Source organism: Arachis stenosperma, chromosome 8 (genome assembly GCF_014773155.1).
Source record: "Arachis stenosperma cultivar V10309 chromosome 8, arast.V10309.gnm1.PFL2, whole genome shotgun sequence".
In the NCBI taxonomy this organism is placed as follows: domain Eukaryota; kingdom Viridiplantae; phylum Streptophyta; class Magnoliopsida; order Fabales; family Fabaceae; genus Arachis; species Arachis stenosperma.
The window spans coordinates 37,183,647-37,205,642 of NC_080384.1; the positions used below are offsets into that span (position 1 = coordinate 37,183,647).

The 21,996-nt window shown below is 32.5% G+C and overlaps 2 protein-coding genes and 1 non-coding gene across 3 annotated transcripts; 1 reads left to right on the top strand and 2 right to left on the bottom strand.

The window, feature by feature from the left end:
• Positions 1-6,366: 6,366 nt before the first annotated feature.
• Positions 6,367-11,513, bottom strand: LOC130943393 (kinesin-like protein KIN-14N). The gene is made up of 17 exons (XM_057871246.1): positions 11,156-11,513; positions 10,734-11,001; positions 10,449-10,593; positions 10,244-10,353; positions 10,009-10,128; positions 9,712-9,894; positions 8,960-9,169; positions 8,798-8,872; positions 8,572-8,718; positions 8,344-8,482; positions 8,118-8,227; positions 7,863-8,024; positions 7,550-7,770; positions 7,328-7,409; positions 7,143-7,247; positions 6,788-6,892; positions 6,367-6,706 (listed from the first exon to the last, which is right to left on the bottom strand). The coding sequence occupies exons 2-17, from the start codon at positions 10,929-10,931 to the stop codon at positions 6,527-6,529; spliced, it is 2,292 nt and encodes a 763-aa protein (XP_057727229.1). The 5' UTR covers positions 10,932-11,001; positions 11,156-11,513; the 3' UTR covers positions 6,367-6,526.
• Positions 11,514-17,095: 5,582 nt separating this feature from the next.
• On the top strand, positions 17,096-17,168 carry TRNAA-AGC (transfer RNA alanine (anticodon AGC)). The gene has a single exon. It is a non-coding gene; the product is annotated as a tRNA-Ala (tRNA).
• A 675-nt stretch (positions 17,169-17,843) lies between these two features.
• On the bottom strand, positions 17,844-19,479 carry LOC130944025 (21.7 kDa class VI heat shock protein). Its single transcript, XM_057872142.1, has 2 exons — positions 19,082-19,479; positions 17,844-18,357 (listed from the first exon to the last, which is right to left on the bottom strand). The coding sequence occupies exons 1-2, from the start codon at positions 19,389-19,391 to the stop codon at positions 18,077-18,079; spliced, it is 591 nt and encodes a 196-aa protein (XP_057728125.1). The 5' UTR covers positions 19,392-19,479; the 3' UTR covers positions 17,844-18,076.
• Positions 19,480-21,996: the final 2,517 nt, after the last annotated feature.

The following is a 21,996-nucleotide window of genomic DNA, read 5'->3' on the forward strand; positions in this document are numbered from 1 at the left end:
TTAGTACATGTAATTCATTCATTTTGAATACAGCACAGACAATTGGGTGTATATTTTATTCAACCTCGGGTGTATTATTAGACTTGCGTTGGATGTAACATTTTATAATATGCGTATGCCTTGATTTTTTGCTTTATGTTTTACCACCTGTAATACAGTTTTTGAATACATCACAGACAGTTTACCAGCACAGATAGTTTAACTATGGGAAAAAATATACATGGAATAGAAGTTGTTGATAAATGGCAAATATTTACATCATTTGTTCAATTTACAAACTACCCAGTTTCTATATCAGCAGAATTAATCTGACAAAACGGACTCAATAATACAGAGGATGGCTTCGACAGCCTTATAGCACTACTCTCTCTAATTGCCCGATCTCTCTGTGTATTCATCTCACTGAATAGTATCCGGGAAGCATACTCCACTCTATAGTGGTCCACCTCCTCCTACAATTAAAAAGTATGTTATGTTTAAACAGAAATATTAATTCAGTAAAGTAATACAGAGTTATATAGTTCTAAAGACAGTTACTTGTGTCCAATTATCCCATTCATACTTCCCCTTTTTAATGTTTTCCGGCTCTATTAACTCAAGCCACTTCATTACGTAGATAGCGCAGTCATAGCTGAAAACGAAGAAAATAAATTACAAATCTCATTTAGGAAAGTTTAATGTTCAGAGTCACAAATTTATACCTTATTTTTTGGCCTGAAATTTTAACATATGAGGCTTTAATTTCCTTCTCCTTCTCGCCTTTCTCGAGAGGTTTCCCGCCGGCATATGTTATCAATCTTGAAAATACATATCCCTTAAATACCAAAACAAATCAGTAATACACCTGAATGAATGCACAAGATACACCCAACTGAATATGAAATATACACCCAACTCAACCTTCAAAATAGACCTATCTATTAAAGTAAAGAAGACAGAGGCAACTTACAGTGAATTTATTAATGTCCTTTCTCTCATCGCTTGGAGCTTTTTTGTGTAGCGGGTCAAGTATTTGACATTTCCGCTTTGTTGTATTTATCAGCCATAACCACCAATGTCCCGAGTGGCAAACAGGAGCAAAAATCTGAAGGATTGCCACATTTCAACAGTCTGTTATTTTATTTGGCATATAAGTGAATAAGCGTACTAACAAATTTACGAAACGAAAACTTACATATGGATGCGAACTTAATTTTTTTCTATCTATGAATTCAATGAAACTCGGGTAGGCTTCCACCCTGAATTCTTTGTTCGTTTTCGGGGATATGAATTCCCCCCTTGGGTGATCCGAAAGTGCCATGCTATGCAAGAATTGCGATACAAGAAATGAAAAACCGAAAATACACAACATACACCCAAATCAAAGCACAAAATACACCCAAATCAAAGCATAAAATACACCCAAAGTTCGTAGAAGTAACACTTACCACAATATCAGGGGGAGACAGTATATTTGTTCCTGAAACCTCTTTTCATTTTTCTGGTTTAGGATGAGGCAGATGGCAGATACAATCTAGAAATATATGCCGAAATCAATTTTACATTAATAAACGTCGCAGTTGACTTTGGTGTAAAAACATTAATGTTAGTCTAAAATTACCTGAGATTCTATATCACTTTTTGCCTGGAAGGATGCAAGGTGCATTCTGATCAAAATGTATTCTCCTTGGCCAATCAGAGTGCACATCTCCTCATACTCGTTAGTATTGCCATCTGCGTCTTCCTTCAGTCTCGTCCCCCAGATGTAGCACTTTTGTTTCATATCATCCGGAATTTGATTTATTCCCCCAGGAGTTTCAAACTTTGCAGAACTTTCTCCCCCAGTCTCCCTCTGAATTTGTGGACTTTCGTCTTTTCCCTTTGACGCACTGCTTGCTAACTTTTGGACCAAACTGTCCAATTGTTCTAGCATAGTTGCAGTTTCTAGAGATTTTTCCCTTTCTGTCTCCTGCGTCGACGCCCCCTCCTGGCTTGAATCTGTCAATCCGAGGCTGAATGATGGCATCCCCGGATCTGTTTTAGGAACATAGGTTGCTGTCCGTGCCATCATCAACAGGGCAGTAGCGCCCTCTGCGTCTGGATGACTGCATCATTATGTATAAGAATAAGAGTAAGAATAAGAATATACGGATGATAAGCAAAGATTGATTCTAGTCTAATGAACTTACATTTTTGTTGGAGCTGGGGGAAGCTTGGGTGTTGTTTCTTGAAGTTGTTTGGGGGGTTTCAGGAGTGCTGCACAGTTACACAAAATTAATCAGGAAGAATATACACCCAAACTGTTATCAAATATACACCCAAACTCTAAATAAATATACACCCAATATTATTTTCTTACGTTTCTCTAGCCCCTTCAATCTGTAGCATAGGGGTTGGTTCGGAATCTGCGTCAGTGGTTGTTTGCTGGGATGCCGGCACAAAAAACTGGATCGGGACTCTAAACAAGAATAAAAATGAAAGGTTAACAACGTATTTGAAAATAATAAGGTTATAAGGTTGATATATTCTTGGAAAACTCACATTGCAAGCGCTTCCGACGGCGTTTGTTCCCTAACAACCATCATATTGGAATCATTCGGAGTCAACCTAAAATACACCCAAAGAATGTCAAAAAATACACCCGAACAATTCAAAAAGAAGACGGGCTTTGTTTTTTGAGAACTTACATAATTGCAGTTTTTGCTTTTTTTTGCTGCTTTTTTTTTCTTGAATAAAATAATAAAGGGCTTTTTTTTCTAAAAAAAAATATATACAGAATTAGAAGTAGAAGTTATTAGAAGAACAAAAGTAACGGTTATTTGAAAGAGAAATTACATGCTCTGAGACGGCTGGTTTACACTACTCTGTTCTGTGCGTGCTTGAGAGGAAGGATCATCACTTCCCAAGTTCACAGCCGGTAGTCTAAACAGATTTCATGTTATTCAAACGAAATATACATCCAACTTAGTAAACAAGATACACCCAACTTGATCCACAAAATACACCCAAATTGTTTCACAGAATACATCCAAATCATGATAACAAGATTTTATTAAATAATAAAGCTTCTTACGTTTCAGAGGACACATAGCGACCTTCTGTCGATCGCAGGTCAGCTTGGTTGTCCCTGCGAAACAAGATACAGTTATTAGCAAACAAAAGACACCAAAATCTCAAATACACAGCCCAGCAAGACATACCCCTCGGCAGCAGATTTATGAACGTTTTCCCCTAGCCATTCATCAAGTTCGTCACTCGATATTTCATATCTCTCACTACATTCATAAAATAAGACGTTAACAAAAATAATTACGATGATAGACCGTAGTATAGCTTACGAGGTACTGTACCCGTCAAAGTATTGATCTTCTTCAGGAGGTGAATCCTCCACAACAACTTTTTTCTTTTTTTGTGGTGTTCTGGGTGGAAAAAAAAACAGTACCAATCAGAAATAAAAAATTAATTTTATCACAGAATTTTATCCAAAGAATTGCTTACTTTTTTGGAGTTGTTTTTGTTTTTTTCTTTTTCTTCTCCTTCTTCCCAGGTGATGATTCTTCGCTCCTATAAGTCAATAAAAGACACTTCAGTTAATACACAAAATCTTTATAAAGAAGCCAAAAGAAAGGAGTAATAATTTCAGGACATTACTCATCACTTGGTTCAGATTCAGATTCTGAGTCAGAATCTGACTCCTCTTGCCTCTGCTTTCTTTTTCTTGAGTCCATTCTGGAAGGCAAACAATTGTCATTTAGAACATACTAAAAATACACCCAAATGAATTCACGAGATACACCCAACTAAATATACAATATACACCCAACGCAGCAAACGAAACACACCCTGCTTAATAAGCTACATACACCCAACGTGGACAAACAAAATACACCCAAACCGAAAAAGAAATTACACCCAAGTATGGTACTTACTTTTTCTCCTTTTTGCCGGGGTGTTTTCTTCTCGAATCCTCTTAGTCTTCTTGAGCCTCAGACTCAGAGGTAGAAGTGTCACTGTCAGTAGTTTCTGTGTCCGAAGACGATGTTGGGCTCGCCTTCCTTTTTTTTTGTTTTTTTTATTTCTTGTTTTTTTTCTTTTTTTTTCTTTTTTTCTCATTTTTTCTCTTGTCTCTGCCAACTTCACAATCCCCTGAAACATGAGATATTTTAGTTAGCACCATTCGGGTAAATAAAATACACCAACTTATTATGATTACTCACCAAAATTTCCTCTCTCTCTGCATTCATTCTTTCCACCAACTGCTCCTTAGTCCAGTTGGCAATCCATGGCTTTGGTGGTCTTTCAATCCTGTTCTTGCCTTTGTTTTTTGAAAGATGAAAGTAGATTATCATCAGGGCGAAGAGGCAGCCATTGATTGCCTTCTTCTTCTTCTCTTGATAGTCTGTCATGCCCTTGATCATGAAGGTCAAAACATGCCCCCCCCCCCGTTTCTCTCCTCTATGCCGTCCATCTTAAAAATTGGGACCAGGTGCACGGGCGATATTTTGTTTATCGTCGTTGGCAAAAGGAACGCCATCTGTATGTAGAGGATGAATATCCTCTTGAACATCAGGCGTTCCTCTTCGTTGCCAACGCCGATTTCCATCATTTCATCGGTAAGACTTTTGAGGGTCTTACCCTGGAATCTTCTATAAATTATTTTGTCATCATCAGAAAGTTTCTTATAGTCAACTTTCTCAGGAAATAGATCTCCTACAAAAAGGAAGACAACAAAGCATCCAAGTCGGTTCAAATACACCCAAGCATCAGGTTAATATACACCCAAGCAACAACTTAATATTCATCTATAATTTTGAGCTAATTACCTGTTGCATTGATGCCAAGCGCATCACCTATTTTTTTTGGGGTTATTTGGAAAGAACCATATCCTGTCTTCAGTTTGTTCTCCCCAAGTTTGAAGTTGTTTGCCAGCTCCCTTAAGAGTTGGTGATCCACCCTCAGTGGTGGGATGTGCATCAACCCACCGAATCCAAGATCCCTAACAATCGCCTTCTTCTCCTCAGTCATGTTTCTGAACTTATCATTCAGGAGATGTGTGGCACATTTAAGGTCTTTAGTTTGGTTTCTTACTGCCATTTTCTCTGAAACTAAAAATACACCCAAAGATATCAGTAATATACACCCATATATATATGACTCAGATACACCCATTGATAACAAAAAGATACATCCATTGATAACAGTAAGATACACGCATATATATGAGTCAGATACACCCAAAGATATTCGCAAGATACACCCATTGATAACAGTGAGATAAACCCATAGATATTATTCAAATACACCCAAAGATGTCAAACAAGATACACCCATTGATTACAGTGAGATACACCCATAGATATTATTCAGATACATCCATATAGATATCAGTCAGATATCACTCAACCATGCTTCAATATCAAGCCACATTACAAGGTTAAGCAGTTTACACCCCCGAATCTACGGAATAAACCCCCAAAAATCAACAAAAATAGCAGGAGAACTTAGAATAACAATGTAGAACGACGTAGAACTTAGAAGAACGACGTATAACTTAGAACAGTGTAACAAAGAAGCAAGAGTAATAATAAACCCTAGAAGAACGACGTAGAAGAAAAGTAAAATATACAGTATTTTAATGGACTTACGTTGAGTATTCTTGGTTTGTTTTTTCTTCAGATTCTTCACAGAGAGGTTGATGGTGTTTTGATGCAGTTTTCGAACTACGATTTCTATATTTTGAAACTTGATTTTCGCTCGAAAATGAGAGGGTTTCGTTGTTTTGAAAGCGCCTTGAGAAATGGAAGAAGTGGAAGAAGTGGAAGAGTCTGCCATACGTAACCGTTCGAATGTTGAGCGCGTGATTTTGACGCGCCATCTTATCTCTCTTCATGCGCGTGATTTCTGTTTGGGCTGGGCGAACTTGTTTGCTTGTAGGCTTGTATGTGTAGCAGGCCCGTTATATACTTTTAAATTTTAATAGGTAGGATTGCTATTATTTTTAACCATATAAGAAAACGTGATCAGCCGTTAATTTAGATATAGGTGACATAAGAAGTAGGTCGCATTATGCGTATTTGATAACTTGAACGTACACATTCAGAAAAATGTAAAATAAAATGATGCATCATGAAAAACTTTCCCACAAGAGGGAATTGTTTTAATGCTTTACCTGGAAAAAATTTTTTTTCTCTGTTTTTTGGGAGATGAATAAATACTTGAAAATGGTTGATCCGTTAATTTTTTTTGGTAATGAAACAGGGCGGAAGCCCAAACTACAGATCAAGCATATTCCGGGAAAACCGACTTCTCTGTGTGTTGCTTGGGCGGGTTGAACCGAACCCGAGTCTGTGTGTTTGGGCCACGACCAAAAACAAAAAACCTGAAAGCTAAGTAAATTTGATTTTTATACAAACTATATATATATGGAGATGTTAGAATCAAAGTTATTTTGGTTTATTATTGGTATTACATAGATTTAGCAATTTGATGGGTAGAAAGAAGTTATATAGGTTATGGTATTGGGATTAATCCTAAGTATATAAGACGATTAGCAATAGGTCAAGCGTGAGTCAAAGGTTCTTCCATTGATGTGTCGGCGAGGTGTACCAATTTCACAAGCGTTGACTCTTGAAGCAAACCGTAGTGAACATAGCGACTCCCCCGTTGAACTCTGGTCTGGTGATATGTTCACAAACATCAATGTCTTTGAGTCTCCACCTAGACATGGCTGTCACAATCATTGTATTCAAATATGTTATTCATGAATTTGGTATTCACCATCGAACACAAGATAGAACTAGAAAAGTACCTGAAGTAGATATGTAAGCTTTGAGTTCCTGAATGGAATATGGTCATCCTTCTTGGCCAAGGCAAATATAACATCACTTAATGATGATAGACTCTTATTGATTGCCTAATTACAATTGAAACAGAAAAATTACAATTACAATCATTCGAAACAAATAGATAAATAAAGGTGAAAACTCAGGTGAAAGTCGACTTCACGTGAAGTTGATACTTGAGAGTCGTTAGATGATTTGACTAATTTGACTAAATTTTTATCTAACAACTCTGAGGTATTAACTTCACGTGAAATCGACTTCACCTGAGTTTTCACCATAAATAAAAGCTGAAGATGGTAGGGGAAAAAAGGCTTTAGATACTTGAGTTTCTTTCAACCGGTCGCCGGTCGATCCACTCTTTGAAAGACGCTCGCTCCCGGCAAGATCAATAAGATTCAGGATTCCTTGTACTTGTTGGTCAGTGCTCTATCACAATCAGGTGAATGTTAGTGTTTAAGACTGGAATATGGATCAAGGTTCAGATTACTATAAGAGAAGCATCATACCTCATTAACACCGTATATTCGAAGCGTGAACACAAAATGACTCCTTGAAGATTGTTCATTCATCTGTGTTTTCCCCACAGATCTAAAAGGAAACAAAAGAAATATAGAAATAGTTATGAATTCTGTTTTGTCAATGTTATAAGGAGTGGTTAAGTAAATGGAATGAAGATCATTGTAAAACATGGCTATGAAATGGGAGAAGGAACCTTATGAACTAATTACCTGCTATTTGCAGCTTGGTTCAAAAGAAAAGCAACCTCTTTTACACTTTGAACATCCACCACTGTAAGATCAGAGACATGTGTGTTTTTGTTTGCATCATGTTTGATTGCATATTGCTTTCCACTTCCAGGAGTACCATTTTCTACTCGAGCTGCATCCGATGACTTGTTTGTAGATAACAGATCGCGAATCGTTTCATTGTATATTTCCAACATTGATACCTATAAAAGAGTTTCGAAATAAAAACTTAGACATCAAGCATAAGTGAAGAAACTGAAAAGAAAATACTGAATTAGTATATTTCGTATATAACCTGAAGTTCATATTTCCAGCCTTGGGCTTGCAGAGCCTGTCTTGTTTGGAAAATTTGTTCTAGCGAGCGAGGTATCAAGCCCTTTTCCTCAGGCTGTCCAGGCCTGCCCATCATTGTATAGGTTTTTCCCGACCCGGTTTGACCATAGGCAAAAATGCAAACCTGGAAAAGTATATGTTCATTGATCATACTCCAAAGAATCAACAGTTCTAATTGCTAAAGTTGTATGCATCCAAGCAAGAACAGAGCAATTACCTTATAACCATCAAGAGCACTTTGCACCAGCTGTGAAATTTCAATAAAAACTTCCTCTTGTGATGCATCAGGTGCGAAAACTTTATCGAATGTAAAAGAATGCTTTTGGCCTAATTAAGAAAAGAAGCAACATATAAAACACAACTAAATGATAACTAAAATAACTAAACAAAGCATGCAAGAATAAGAAGAGAAACAACTTCGATGACAGCACCACGAGCCATACCACTTTGAGTAAGTTCAATGCCTCGACCGGCAGCTTCCATGGATGTGGGATAAGATATAATCTTTCCTTCTGTGCTACAACCTTCATCCGGTAACAAAGGACGAACTCTACAGAAGACGCGGATATTCCCTTTAAGTTCCTGTTAAAATGAAGTGGAGGGATTAAAATTTAATTAGGTAAAGTCTGGACTTTAGACTTTCTTATTATTGTTTTGGCCAAGTAAATTACCAAAATAGTATTGTGTAACGATTTCCGCAGCTTCTCCCCTTCTATAACTTTATATTCTGCATCGGCCAAGCGTCTTTGTAACTCATTTACAAGTTTTTGTTGGCCTTCAAATTCTATTCTTGTCTCAATTGCAGATATATCAGAAACCTGATAAGGAGAAGAAAAAGAACATCATATCATAAGTCTGAAACTTTTACCATGTTCATTGAAAACTATGCCTCATTACCTGCAGTTTCTTCTCTGCAGTTTCTAGCTGCTCTTGTAATGCCTTTATCTTGCTATCTTGCAAGGTACATTTCACCTGCACAGGAAAATCAAACACCTCATGGCTATATAGCAGCTCCGAGTTGTGATATTTATGAAAACAAAAATAGGATATAAAACCGACCTCCAGTTCGCTTGTTTTTATAGTCAAGTTCCCCAGTTCAGAGCCTGACTTCTCTGAAGAATCTTTGAATTTTGCTAATTCAGTAGTCAAAGTTTGCACTTGAGATAACTGGCGGTCACGATCGTCTCTTACCTGTTGCAATTCTCCTCGAAGAGTTGTAACTTCAATAGTCAAAGCATCCTTCTGTTTTGTAGTCTCTTCTTGAGAAGACTAAAAAGAAAAAATGGAACTGTATAAGGTACAGATTGCATGTTAAGTGAAACAATTATCAAGAATTTCATGAAAGATACTAATAACGAATCTAGAATCCACATTACTTATGGTTAAGATTTAGAAAAACAGCACAAACTTGCACAAAATAATTATGACATAACTTCTCTTTAGAGACAAAAAAAACTCCCACATTTGATCATATGTTGCTAAGTTATGCATGTAGTAATGGTTGGGAATGTGCAACAAAAATGCAGGACCAACAATGAGCATATGGTCCGGTCAATCAAAAACATAAAAGATATTTCAAAATCTAACATAGCCAAGCTATTATAGAAGTATCATGTGCATGTAAACTACAATGGATACATCTTAAGGTTCTTCCTTAGAATCTGTTTCATCAATAAAAGTTGCAATTTGCACATTTCTGTGCTTACGAAAAGAGTTGTTGCCATGTTGGTATTGGTTAAGAATCCATGGATTTCTGTTTTACCTACTTGAGTTCTGCATTGAAATAGTTCACACACCAAAAGAAAACTCACCATAGACAAAGTAAGTTGGCCCTTTAACATTGTGAGGCTCTCCACTACAGTAGCCTTCTCTTTCTCTACACGCTTAAGTTCTTCTTCAGCTGTAGAAAGCTCTGAGTGAAGCTTTCCATTGTACTGCTGTAAGCTTGTTATGTAATCTTGTAACCGCTTATACATCTCATTGAGTGATGATATCTGCAGAACTCCATTGATGAAGACATTTAGTTACACAAATAATTCTTGACATCTCTAGGAATAATTCATAAGAATTGAAGTTCTTATTTGATTGTGATTGTAATTTTACTTTACCTTCTGATTTGAGCTTTCGAGCTCTCGCTGAGCTCTGCTGAGGTCTTCTGTTAGTGCAGTCTGAGACCTCTCAAGGTTAATCCGAGCCTCTTTCTCTTGAACAAGAGATTCCGTTGCCACCTTGGGTTCACAAAGAGAATAAAAAGTATAAGTTTGAGATTGAAAAATGTCCCTTGCAATTTTGCATAATAAAATTCACTCTTGAAATTCCACTGAGATGAAAAATCTAACTTACTGATCTTTCTGTTTCTTCCTTTATTAACTTCTCTTGCAAAGAAGTGCAATTCCTTCTCATTTCCACAATAATTGAATTCAGTTCTTCTTCCTTGATTTTGAGCAGCAACTCTGTAGTTAAATGAATCTAACTACTTAAGTACACAACTTAGTGAGGATTTTTCAAAAGAAGGAAAAATAGAAGAAAATTGAAACAGAATCTTTACCTATCTCCATGCATTTTTGCTGGGCTAATTCCAATGAGCTCTTCAATTTTTCTTGCTCTAATGAGTAGCTTATCTCAAGGTCTTGGAACCATCTTATGCAAACCTTAAGCCTCTTTATATAATCTGCCATATTTTCACATCTTTCCTAAAAATTTCCCAAATTTAGTGTTAATACACGATGATGGTTACCAAAACAACTAAGAATCTTGGTTCCATCTTTGGTCTCAAACTCAAATAATTAACCAAAACAAGCATTGAGGTTAAAACAACATGATCTTAACTAACCTTATAATTGAATCTGTCTTTCCTTTTGGACTTTTCATTTAGCAAGGCTTCAACATCCTCTCTAGTGAACTCTATAACACCATAATCTGACCCAGCATTGCTAGGTGGATCACTACTAGGGCCATGTTGTTGATCATTTCCACCATTTACAACTGCAAAAGCTGGCCTTGCTCTTCCATTAATAGGAGTCCCCACCATTTTCTTGAACCCTTTTCAGCTCTACTAGCTTCTCTTGGCCTTTGTCTACGAGGATTTCATCACCCACAAACTAAACAAAACCACAACAAACAAAAAAGATCACACTTTTAACAACCTTGCTCTGTTTCAAAGTTTCAACTTAAAGTGAGGAAATGAGAACTATCCATGAATGAAACTAAGCTGAAAATGGAAAATAAAACATGGGAAATGAAGAAAGATTGTACCTTTGGTAAGAGCTTTGAAAGGGGTAGGAGTTTCTAGTACATGGTGACCCTTTTGAAGGTCCCTAACCACTGAACTTCTTCATATGCACAATGAAAGAGAGAGAGAAAGAGTGTGAGAGAGACACTACTAAAACTAGTACTGTGGGGTCATGGATTGTGTTGGAAGCTAACAAAATATATCAAAGCCGTTGCTTTTAGCAAGAAGAGATTGATAGATGATAGATGATGTTCCAAGAAGAAGAAGAAGAAGAAGAAGAAAAAAGGAGGAGAGAGAGAGAGAGAGGGGGAACAGTACTTGCTTAAGATGAAGGGAAAGAGGTGAAAAAAATGGAAAAAGGTGAAGAGTTTTTTCTTCTAATTTCCTTTTAAAATTTATTTTAATGAGTTCAAAATCTTGGTCCCTGAGCTTCCAATAGATTATACAGATCTGTGTTGTGTTGTGGTTTGTGTTTTGGTACTGTGTGTCAGTTGGGATCTTAGTTTAAGATAAATAGATAGATTTTGATTGGATTTTACTGCCCTTCAAAAAATTTTGAACTTGTGTGGTGGTATACTGGTATTCACGTGTATGATTCGGTCTCCCATGCATTTCATTTATTTCATAATAATGTTTTTGTATTTATAATCATAATGTTCAATATTCATTTTCAATTTTCATATTCATATTTATATATGTGTGTTGAGTGGATCAATACAAGGTGGCACAGATGAATAAAAATATTCATAAAATTTATTTATATTCTTACCTTATTTTTGTAATAACCAAAACATACATTAAAAATTATATATAAATAAAAAAAATATAGTAGTTATAAATGTTTATAAAATATACATATTAAACATATATTTTACAAACAACCACAAACACAAACAAATTAACTCGTTTTTTCTATTGGATTAGATATGACATGGTTTAATATTTTTAAATATATGCAAATTGTTATATTGAAAAAAAGGTGAGCATTGAATGATGTAAATAGTGAATTTAGTTTATAATGTATATTTTTGTAGTTAGTCATAAATAAAGGTTACTCAAAAGCGAGCTCTAGCCCTCTAGGTGCGTTTACAACCAAGCCTAAGGAGGGATAAATTGAGCTAAGCCATGTAACCTATTTATTGATTAAGTTTTCAAGGAATTGACTATGTAATATAGACATGGGGCGACGGAAATAATGTGAAAATGATGGTTTGGTGGATTATATTGACTATTGTTATTATATGCTTCGATAATAAGAAATGAACCTTTAATTTATATCTGTGGAAATGGAATGAATATATATCACCGAAGACCAAGGTGCTTCCCTACATTGACTTTTTATCTTTTACATGGTTTGATGTAATAATTATTTAGTATCTATTCTAATGAAGATTTAATAATTGTCATTATGTAAAAATATATCATTTTGATTATTAGATGATAGATTGTAAGACTTAATTTTATTTGAAGTAAAAATGTTAACTTTATTTAAAGTGTTATAAAATAAATAAGTTACACTTTTTAAATAAAGATCATCATGAGAAGATGTTTTTGGCATTTTCATGAAAGTAGTTGCCTAATTATTTATCAAACAATTTTATACCACCAATAAAATTTATTTTTTTATTATTATTTGACCAATAATAATATTTTATATTAAATTTTAAATCATAAATTTTAAATTTTAATAATATAAAAATAAGATATTAACTCAAAATATTAACTAATATTAATAAAAAAAATTCATCATCTAATATTTTTTTATTTACTTATTTTACAGAAATAGCTAAGTTATGTTCTAGAATTATTTTAATATTTATTTGGAATGTAATTTTTGGTTTTTTATAGTATTTTTTGGTCTGATAAATCAATAACTAATTTATCACAGATTTAAATTTTATTTAAGAATTTATTGTTAACTAATGAATTATTGTACACATAAAATAGAATTTGAATCTCCAACATTTATTTAAACGAACTAATAAATTAACTATTAGACTAACTCAGATTAGTTATTTGGAGTGTAATTTTATCTAGAAAGATAGTAATGATACATAATATAAAGTGCTATATATATTAATATAATACAAAGTTCATACCGAAAAAGAAAAGAAAAAAAAAAACAAAAAGTTGTATATCAATAAACAAGTAAAAGTTATTGAAAATGAACAGTTGTTAATTAGTGCAATATGATTATTGCTATTATTTGAGAATAAATAAGACATTAAATATGTTGAAAACATGGCCTTATTATTATATCTAGTCACATATCTTTGTACCCATTAAAGGGGGGCTAGGAGCCATTTTCTTAGGTAAAATGACACATACAGTAGTTCTATCCAAAAATTAATTGTATCCCCCAAATCTGCAGGAACAACACAACATTTCCCATTGCTATGCTGACATACATTGTACAGAATAAATAAAACAAGCCCACTTTAATGTTCTTTAACTATAAGCATAGCAATAAATAATTATAAAAAATAAGTTCCTACCACTGTTGAAGTACCACGATCCAACACAATTTGCCCTAATTCCAGAACATTTGTTTTTCTTCCTTTTTCTAATTATGGGTATTTTTTTATTGATGTTCTAATAATGTTCAAATATCAAATATTTTACAAAGATTATGAATATGTACAAAGAATCAATTTTTTGTTAGTTAATATTAATCAATCTTTTATATAAAATTATTTTTCATTTTTTATTCTTTTATAGAATTTAAAATTTAGGATTTAAGGTATAAAATTAAAAATTAAAAATTTTAAAAATTAGCTGATATTGAAAAAAAAATATATTTACATGCTAATTTAACTAAACAATTTTCTCAGTTATTGTAACTCATTTAAATTTAATACCATTTTTTTCTCACTCAAAACTGAAGTTCAAGATTATTATTTAAAAAAAAAGAATTGTTATACTTCAGTTCTCATCATGTGTTTCCGATTCCAAAACTTTGCCAAACTGCATGGAAATCTAAAAACAATTACTTAGTAATTAAAATATTCTGTTGCGTCAGATGTGAGTTAAGAATATAATTTTCTCTTTCATCATGTTCCCCCAGAAATTTTTTTTAACAAACCCAACTTTTCTATATGCCAATTGCCAACTTTAGCACAATAATGGAAAATCAAAAAGTGAAATAAAGCATGCACATAATAATAGCATTAGCAATTAGCCAATTTAGCATGGCATCATGATCAATAAGGTAGTAGTTGGTGGTGGTTCCATTCAGTTCTTGTTGGTACTCAGCTTCATTCCTTGTCCTTTTCCTATGACCCTTACCCTTTCTTTTTCTTTCTTTCTCTCTCACCCTTATTCTTCAAATAATGCTCCATGCCTTCATGGAATTGACTTGTAGTCCTCCATATGGCGCAGATTAAAATAAATAAAAAAATTTTTGTCCTGTGCGTGCTGAATTAAAATTACTTACATTAAAAATAATCAAACTGTTCGGTTCTTCAGATTCTGGATGGGTCGGAGATGTCTCCTGAGTATGAAGGTGAAAATCAGTCTTAGTCTGGGTCCGTAGAGCGAGGTGCGGGTGTTGTCGACTTTCCGAACTCTTCGTTGAGGGGGTGCCACCTGCAACGACATTATGACGCTCAAGTCAGAAAATATACAAGCGGTTAGAGAGCAAGAAATATGATGACATATTTTGGGGGAGGGGTAGGATCCTCCCCATTTATATCTAGGACAAATCCCACGGATCAGGTCTCTTTCGAAAAAGTTTCCCCTCACAGCTGTCAGATAAGTAGCTGTTTGAAGAACAGGTGTCCGGGTCGTGGTCCGGGAGTGCGACGCCCAACAGTCCGAGCGATCGGATAGGGTAGTCCTGCACACCAAATCAGATTAAACAGGAAGCTAGTTGAGTTGGACCGTAATACAAACAAATTAAGTATATATATAATAAAATTTAAGTATTAAATTAATCGTTTGTATAAAGAACTAAATATTAAATATATATTTAAAAAACAACTTTAAAAATTAAATTTTGATAAAAAAAATTTCAACCTTAAAATTTAATACTTTTTGCCAAGTAAATTTTAAAAAAAAAAAGAATATTGTGAATCACCATATTTTTTAAAAAATTAAAAAATCTATAGATTGAATTTTGTCCCGAATTTTTTGTGTGCATTTTTTAAATATTTATATGTACATAGCATTTTCGAATAACAATAATATTGTAGTGCACATCATTTTCCATGTACATGTTAAGAAGAATAAAGATCAAAGGTTCTCTTTTTTGTGTCACAATCTTCCTCTATCTGGATGTTCGGATCTTGCCCTTTGGTCTATCTAGCTAGTGTCGGCAAAAGTTTTAATGGGATAAAATATTTAAGATTATAAATCATATTCCATTAGCTAGCTCTGTGAATTGCACAATCAAAGTACGTATATATGTGTTACATTTTATTTATTGCGTGGCAACTATTGTTCAACAAATTCTTTTATGTACAGAAAATAAGACACTGATGATATTGATTACACGCCATATTAGTTTCGCAATAGTTAGGAAGATACAATTCTACGAAATTTAATGAGTAATTCAAGCAAGGCTTATAAGGAAAGTTATCAGGTGTACCTAGGAATATCGGTGTTCCAGTTGTTTTAACCGTTGATTTTAATTAATATATATTATATATATTTTTTATAATTTAGATCAACGGTTAAAACAACTGGAACATCGATGTTCCCGGTACACCTGATAACCTTCCTATAGTATAACTATAATTTGTATTTTATCCTTGTAACATTTTGTTATGCACGTTTTAGCTCTTATCTTTCGAAATAGGCCAAATCAATCTTCTAGAGAATGATTCGAGTTTTAACAAAAATATTAAGAAGCTAATTAATACTTTTTTTCTTATATTTATTTTGCTTTTGAGTCGACACTAATTTACTTCTTTTTTCTTCCACTAATTAACAAATTTTTTTCCTTATTTCTTATCCGTTACTTTTAATAATAAAAACGAAAGATGTATATATATAGGATCCGCTAAGGAGACAATGGACTATTTGTACAATGTGTAATTGATTTTGGAGTTTTTCAAGGATCACTCTTGATCTTTCAGATCTAGCACTCTAATACCATGTCATGATACCACTTATCCCAAAAGTTTCGGAAAAAGGTAACACTAATGATTATATCTCTAATACTCCATAAATTTTCATTATACACATTGTATAAATATTTCATTGGCTCCTTATACTTTTTCATATATATATATATATATATATATATATAGTGCATATAATATTACTAGCAAGAAAGTATTGTAGTGTATCTATTTTTAATGAAAAATAATGTAGTAATAAGCTAGTAGCAACATGAGTAATTTGCTTTGATAGATTGTTAATTAAGCAATGCTGATTTGTTCTTGTTGCTTAAGTTTATGAAATATATAGAGGTTTAATTTAATTCTCAAAACAATACTACCAAATTACCAATATCTTTAGTTAGGTGTAATGAATAATAACTGCAAGGCTATGGTTTGGTAAGTATATTGAGTATACCTTTGCCCATCCACCTAATAAAACTTTCCATATTGACATTGTAATTTATCATTTGGATCCATAATATACAATGCCCTTAGGCTAAAAATTTCCCATATATAGCATTAATTATTTTCTTCATTTCTTGTTTGTGACTTGTTGACTTTATTATATAAAAAAAAGTTGGTTTAGCCTAACTACTTATTTAAACCTACCCAATGTAGAGTGAGATAAAAGTGAGTTAGGCTAATTAAATATGGTAACAAAGTACATAAATTTGGTTGCACTATTGCAGGCCTGGGAACAGGTGTAGCAGATTAGTGGATGCTCCAAATGTCATGTATGAGAATTAGTCTGTGGTTTAGTGTCTGGTTTTTTGTGCGCTTCTTTTTGGCCAAAACTTTGGGGGGAAAAGTTTAAGTAAAATTAGATTGATATAAAAACGTATAGGAAGCAATAATCAAAGTGGGGATGTAGCTCAGATGGTAGAGCGCTCGCTTAGCATGCGAGAGGTACGGGGATCGATACCCCGCATCTCCATTTCTGTTTTCTAATGGTGTTATTGTTTTTTCACCTTTAGACAGTTGAGTAGTCTCAGTCATGAGTGACAAGTCCACAATTCTACAAATGGAGATCACAAATTTAATGTGCCAAACGAAACAAACATTTAATTAATGCCACTCACTTCTTGCTTCATGAATCCTATAATTAATCTGTTTATTCGGTTCTTATCATATATAATATTAATAAGGCTGTTGAATGTTCATTTTCCTTTTGACTCTGGTGGATGTGGCTATGCTACTATGCAAGTCCATTATTTATGCCACACCCTCTTCCTTTTTTTAACCATTAGACACATGAAATTAATGTCTTATTATATACAAGTATTATTATTTTGATGATAATCTTTCATACATGCACTCTGCTTCTTGTAACATTTTTAAATCAATTTACTCGAATATAATGTAATAATATAAAAATTACAGTTTAGTAAGCAAATGTCATGAGTCTCACACCTAACAATAAATATTTTCAACAACCTCTTGATTCAGATATGAATGTATTTTGAATATAAATTTGCTTCTTGTTCTTCTGAAAATTGGAGATTGGTCATGGCTTCACATACAAATATATTATTATCTTCTAAATTATTTTATTGAGATTACTCTCCCATCAGAACAAAGTAATATAAACAGCAGCAACATTTTCAGAAGATATAAAGTAGTGCCTCTTATATACACTACAATTTTATCTTTATTCCCTTCCTTCTGTGTATATTTTTATATTTTACATCTTAGAATAAGCTTGCTGATATAGTAACATTAGATTGAAGTATGAGAGTTATAATAACAAGTTTGTTAAATGTCAAAATGTAAGTATCAATTTTGCATAAAAAGTTGTTACTACTAGGGTTGTAAACAAACTCTAGTAGCATTGAAACTTTGGTTTTAGGCCACATCAGCAATGGTACCCCTTTTGGTCTTTGGGATTTGTATCTCTAAGAAAACGTCATTGTATAAGTGAGCTTCAATGTTCTTGAAATCAGCATCATCTGGAATCTCAAGCCTTCTTACAAATCCATGATCCCACCAATGGCCACACCTCCAGTCATGTGATGATGATGATGATGATGACTTTGATGATGATTCTCTTTGCTTCCATGGTCCACTAATCTCCACAACTTTTCCATTATCAACATGCACTTGAATGTTGTTACTTTTCCCTGCTCCTGTTTTTCAGAAATCACTTGTGTCACAGAAATTCTTAATAAAGTAGTAATAACTATACTAGGCCTTATCATTCATAAACCATTGTTCTTGTTCTTGTAAATTATTAATCTCCCCTGATATTAGACAATATTGTAACACATCTCTATTTGTAAAAATATATGCTAATCTCCTCTAAGATTAAGTGATATGATGAAATTTAACTTAATCTGATTTTACATAATAATATGTTGAAACTCTATTCACCCTCTAAGTTCAATTCATTTACATGATGAAACTGTTTCATAAGGTTTTAGGTTCTGTTTCATACTATGTTCCACACATGTTCAATTTGGGAAGTTATCAAATTCTTGAGCTGACTCGTAAATTGACTAAAATTTACAAATTTAGATCGTCATTGTTATGAATCCGCTCATTCCAAAAGCTTAAGCCAAGCAAGAGTTTCTTTCAGATTTGTTTGATTTTTACATAGACCTTTTTTCTTTTTTTTTTTTTAATTTACCTTATGCTATTTTTGCATTTTTAAGGATCATTAAGGATCTAACTCTATATATTTCGGATATAGAATTCTGATCTCATGTCATGAAACTACTCATTCTAAAAGTTTAAACTGATAGGAAGAGGCAACATGAATGGCTATATCTCTAACAATCATCAACCGAGTTTACGACTTATGATTTTTAAATTTTAAGTAAACTCAAAGAGGGCATGATTCTTTTGTGTTACCTGGTATTTCAGCCTTTACTATGTATCCATCATCTGTCTCAGACCAATCAACAGAGGTTTGATTGTTGCTCCTAAGATGAGACAACAACACATCTGACTCAAACTCCCAAAGAGGAAATGCATCAGAAGGATCAAAGAATTTTCCAAACAACATAGGACTGAATAATGATCCATCACCAAAAACCTTATGCACTGTTGGATTAGCCTGGCTGAAGAATCTTTTGAAAACCTCTTCTCCCAATGATTTGCACCATTTATGTGCTGTTTGATCTTCTGTTTGAACCTCAATTTGCCTCTTGGAACTAGCCATTGAAAAGAAAAAGAAAAAGAAAAAAAGAATAATGAGCTATGAGGAAGCCTCTTTGATGAAGAGAGAGGTTTTTGTGGCATTTTCTTCTCTTATAGTGTCAATCAAGCTATCTAAATAAAAATATAAAGATAATAATAATAGTAATAATTTAAAGAAAAAGGAACAAATTCCTTTGGCATATTTGGAGGGCTGTAAAGCTAAAAAAGAGAATATTTTTCTTTTTCTTCTTTTTTTTTTCTAGATCTTTCTTCCTTTCTAAAGAGAAATTGCAATTTGGTTGTATAGCACCATTGAAGATATGGAAAAAATGGAAAAGGATGCTAATCAAGTCAATATCTTTTGACAAAAGATGGATTCTGTAGCAGAATTGGAGAATCCTTAGTTATGAAAAAGTTATGGCTTGATTATTATGCATATTATAGTTAGTTATTTAGTTACTACTACTACAATTATAGTCAATTTTTTTTTATAGTAGTTATTTATGTACTTACTTGCTGACCAATCAGAACTTAGAATGTGCTTGAATTTGGCGTTGCATTTGCCAAAATCTCATGATGAAATTGAAAGCAGAATTAGGGTTTTAGGGTCAAAATAGACATTAGTTGGGATTGATTAGGAAAACAACCAAACAAAAAGTTGCAACGTTTGAAAAAGTGGATTGCAATTTTGAATGAGATGAAAAAGCTCAACTAAATTCTAAACACATTTAATTTTTAGTAAAATGTTAAGGATCACTATTGTTGGAGAAAAACATAGAAAGTTATGCAGTGTTCAAAATATAAAGCAAATGCAAGGAAAAGTAAATATTGAATCTTAACATTTGTGTAATTTGAGAAATTCTTGAAAGTCAAGATTCCATAATCAACATTATTGTAGCCAACATTTATCACTTAAAATTGAACATTAAAAAAAATTTAAAATTTAAGTAAAAAAAATTTGAAATTCTAACAAAGTAAAATTAGTGTAAGATATATAATTTAGGATTTAGAGTAAAATAATAATAATTTCAAAAACATTTTGAATGAATGAATTTTTTTAGTATATTAGCTAAAATTGGCTGATTCGTTGTTGTTTCTCTAACAATATTACTATTATTTTTAGTTTAAATATATCAATATTTTTAAAAGCGATTTCGCTAGGTAATTAATAAAAGTCTAGTCAATAATAAGTCAACAAATATTTTAAATTTTATTCTATACTAATTAATTATTAATTATTATTAATTAGTAATTATTTAAATTTTATTTTTTAAAAATATAAAATTAATAATTATTAATTATAATTACTTAAAGTTGACTGATTAAGAATGATTTATCTATATTTTTCTTTCCAAAAAATTATTAGAAATTGAATCTTCGTTATAAAGTTTTAACTATAAAGGTCTAGTTGATAATGAATACCTAAAACAATGACAAATTTAAATTTTTAATATATATTATACATATACTACAAATTTTAAAAACTTTTACTAATAATAACTTTAAATCATATTTTAGCAAGAGTTTTTGTCAATCAATGGATTAATTAAGATGGGCAGGCTTTGATATAATAAGTCCAAGAAATATTTAAGTTTATTTGCTATTGAGGAGAAATTCTAGTTGAAGATTACTCTTTGCACATATTATTGAGCACCGACAACACAAGTTACTTTTTATTTTTTTAAGTTTAATTATTCGGTTAATTTTTATAATTTTATTAAATTTATAATTAAATTTTTTATTTTTCTAATTAAATTTTTAAATTATTTTTAGTTTTATATTCAAATATTTTTTATATTAAAAACGTTAAAATTAATTGAATATTTTTTTTTAAAAATTTAATTAAAAAATATAAAATTTAATTATAAATTTAATAAAATTATAAGACTAATAGAATAATTAATTTTTTTAATTTGACATTATATATTTTCAGCTGATTTATATTTCATTGTTTAATTTGTCACATGTCAGCAGGACGTGAAAAATCAATAGTTTCCTTTTCAATATTTCAATTCCACAACGTGAAACTATTGAAATATAGTGATTCATTTTTTCACTCTTCTCTTGAGAAATTTGACGTTTATTTGAACCATCCTTTGAAACAAAATAAAGTAGTTGTGTAATTGTCATTATTCTTTTCATTGACCCTAAAATCCATTAACTTGATGAAGATTCTTGATGATCTGCCTCACCATAATAGAAAAAGCTGGTGTGAAAGGAATCATGGCAAGCCTAGCCAGTGATAATGGATGTCCATTATCTTTGATGCATATTATTGTCAATCTAAAAGAGCATATTTCTAATATATATAATATAACTTTATTTGGTAAGAATGAATGAAAGGGCATTGAGCTATTTGAGTGCTAGAGAAAGGAGATAGCTGATGAAGCCTTAGGGCATTATTGTTTATTATTTATAACATTTTAGCATTAGGAAGCATCTCATATTTTATGGGAAAGGGAATAAGGGATGTTCGGTATCTACTTCATGGACGTTTGAATTCCAAGCCAATGGAATTGGAGTAGCAAAGTCACTTTGGAGTGCGTTTGATATGTATTTTATGGTAGGAAGTTTATTGTCAATGTATTGAAATTAAAAATAACATATACAAGTTTTGTTTTTTTTTT

Coding starts and splice junctions, on each gene's coding strand:
- LOC130943393 (XM_057871246.1), bottom strand. CDS start 10,931: ATGGTGGGGACTCCTATTAATGGAAGAGCAAGGCCAGCTTTTGCAGTT. Junction 8,873..8,959: donor TAAAAACAAGCGAACTGGAG/GTCGGTTTTATA, acceptor TTTCCTGTGCAG/GTGAAATGTACCTTGCAAGA. Junction 7,248..7,327: donor GAATATACGGTGTTAATGAG/GTATGATGCTTC, acceptor TGATTGTGATAG/AGCACTGACCAACAAGTACA.
- LOC130944025 (XM_057872142.1), bottom strand. CDS start 19,391: ATGGCTAGTTCCAAGAGGCAAATTGAGGTTCAAACAGAAGATCAAACA. Junction 18,358..19,081: donor AGTAAAGGCTGAAATACCAG/GTAACACAAAAG, acceptor TCTGAAAAACAG/GAGCAGGGAAAAGTAACAAC.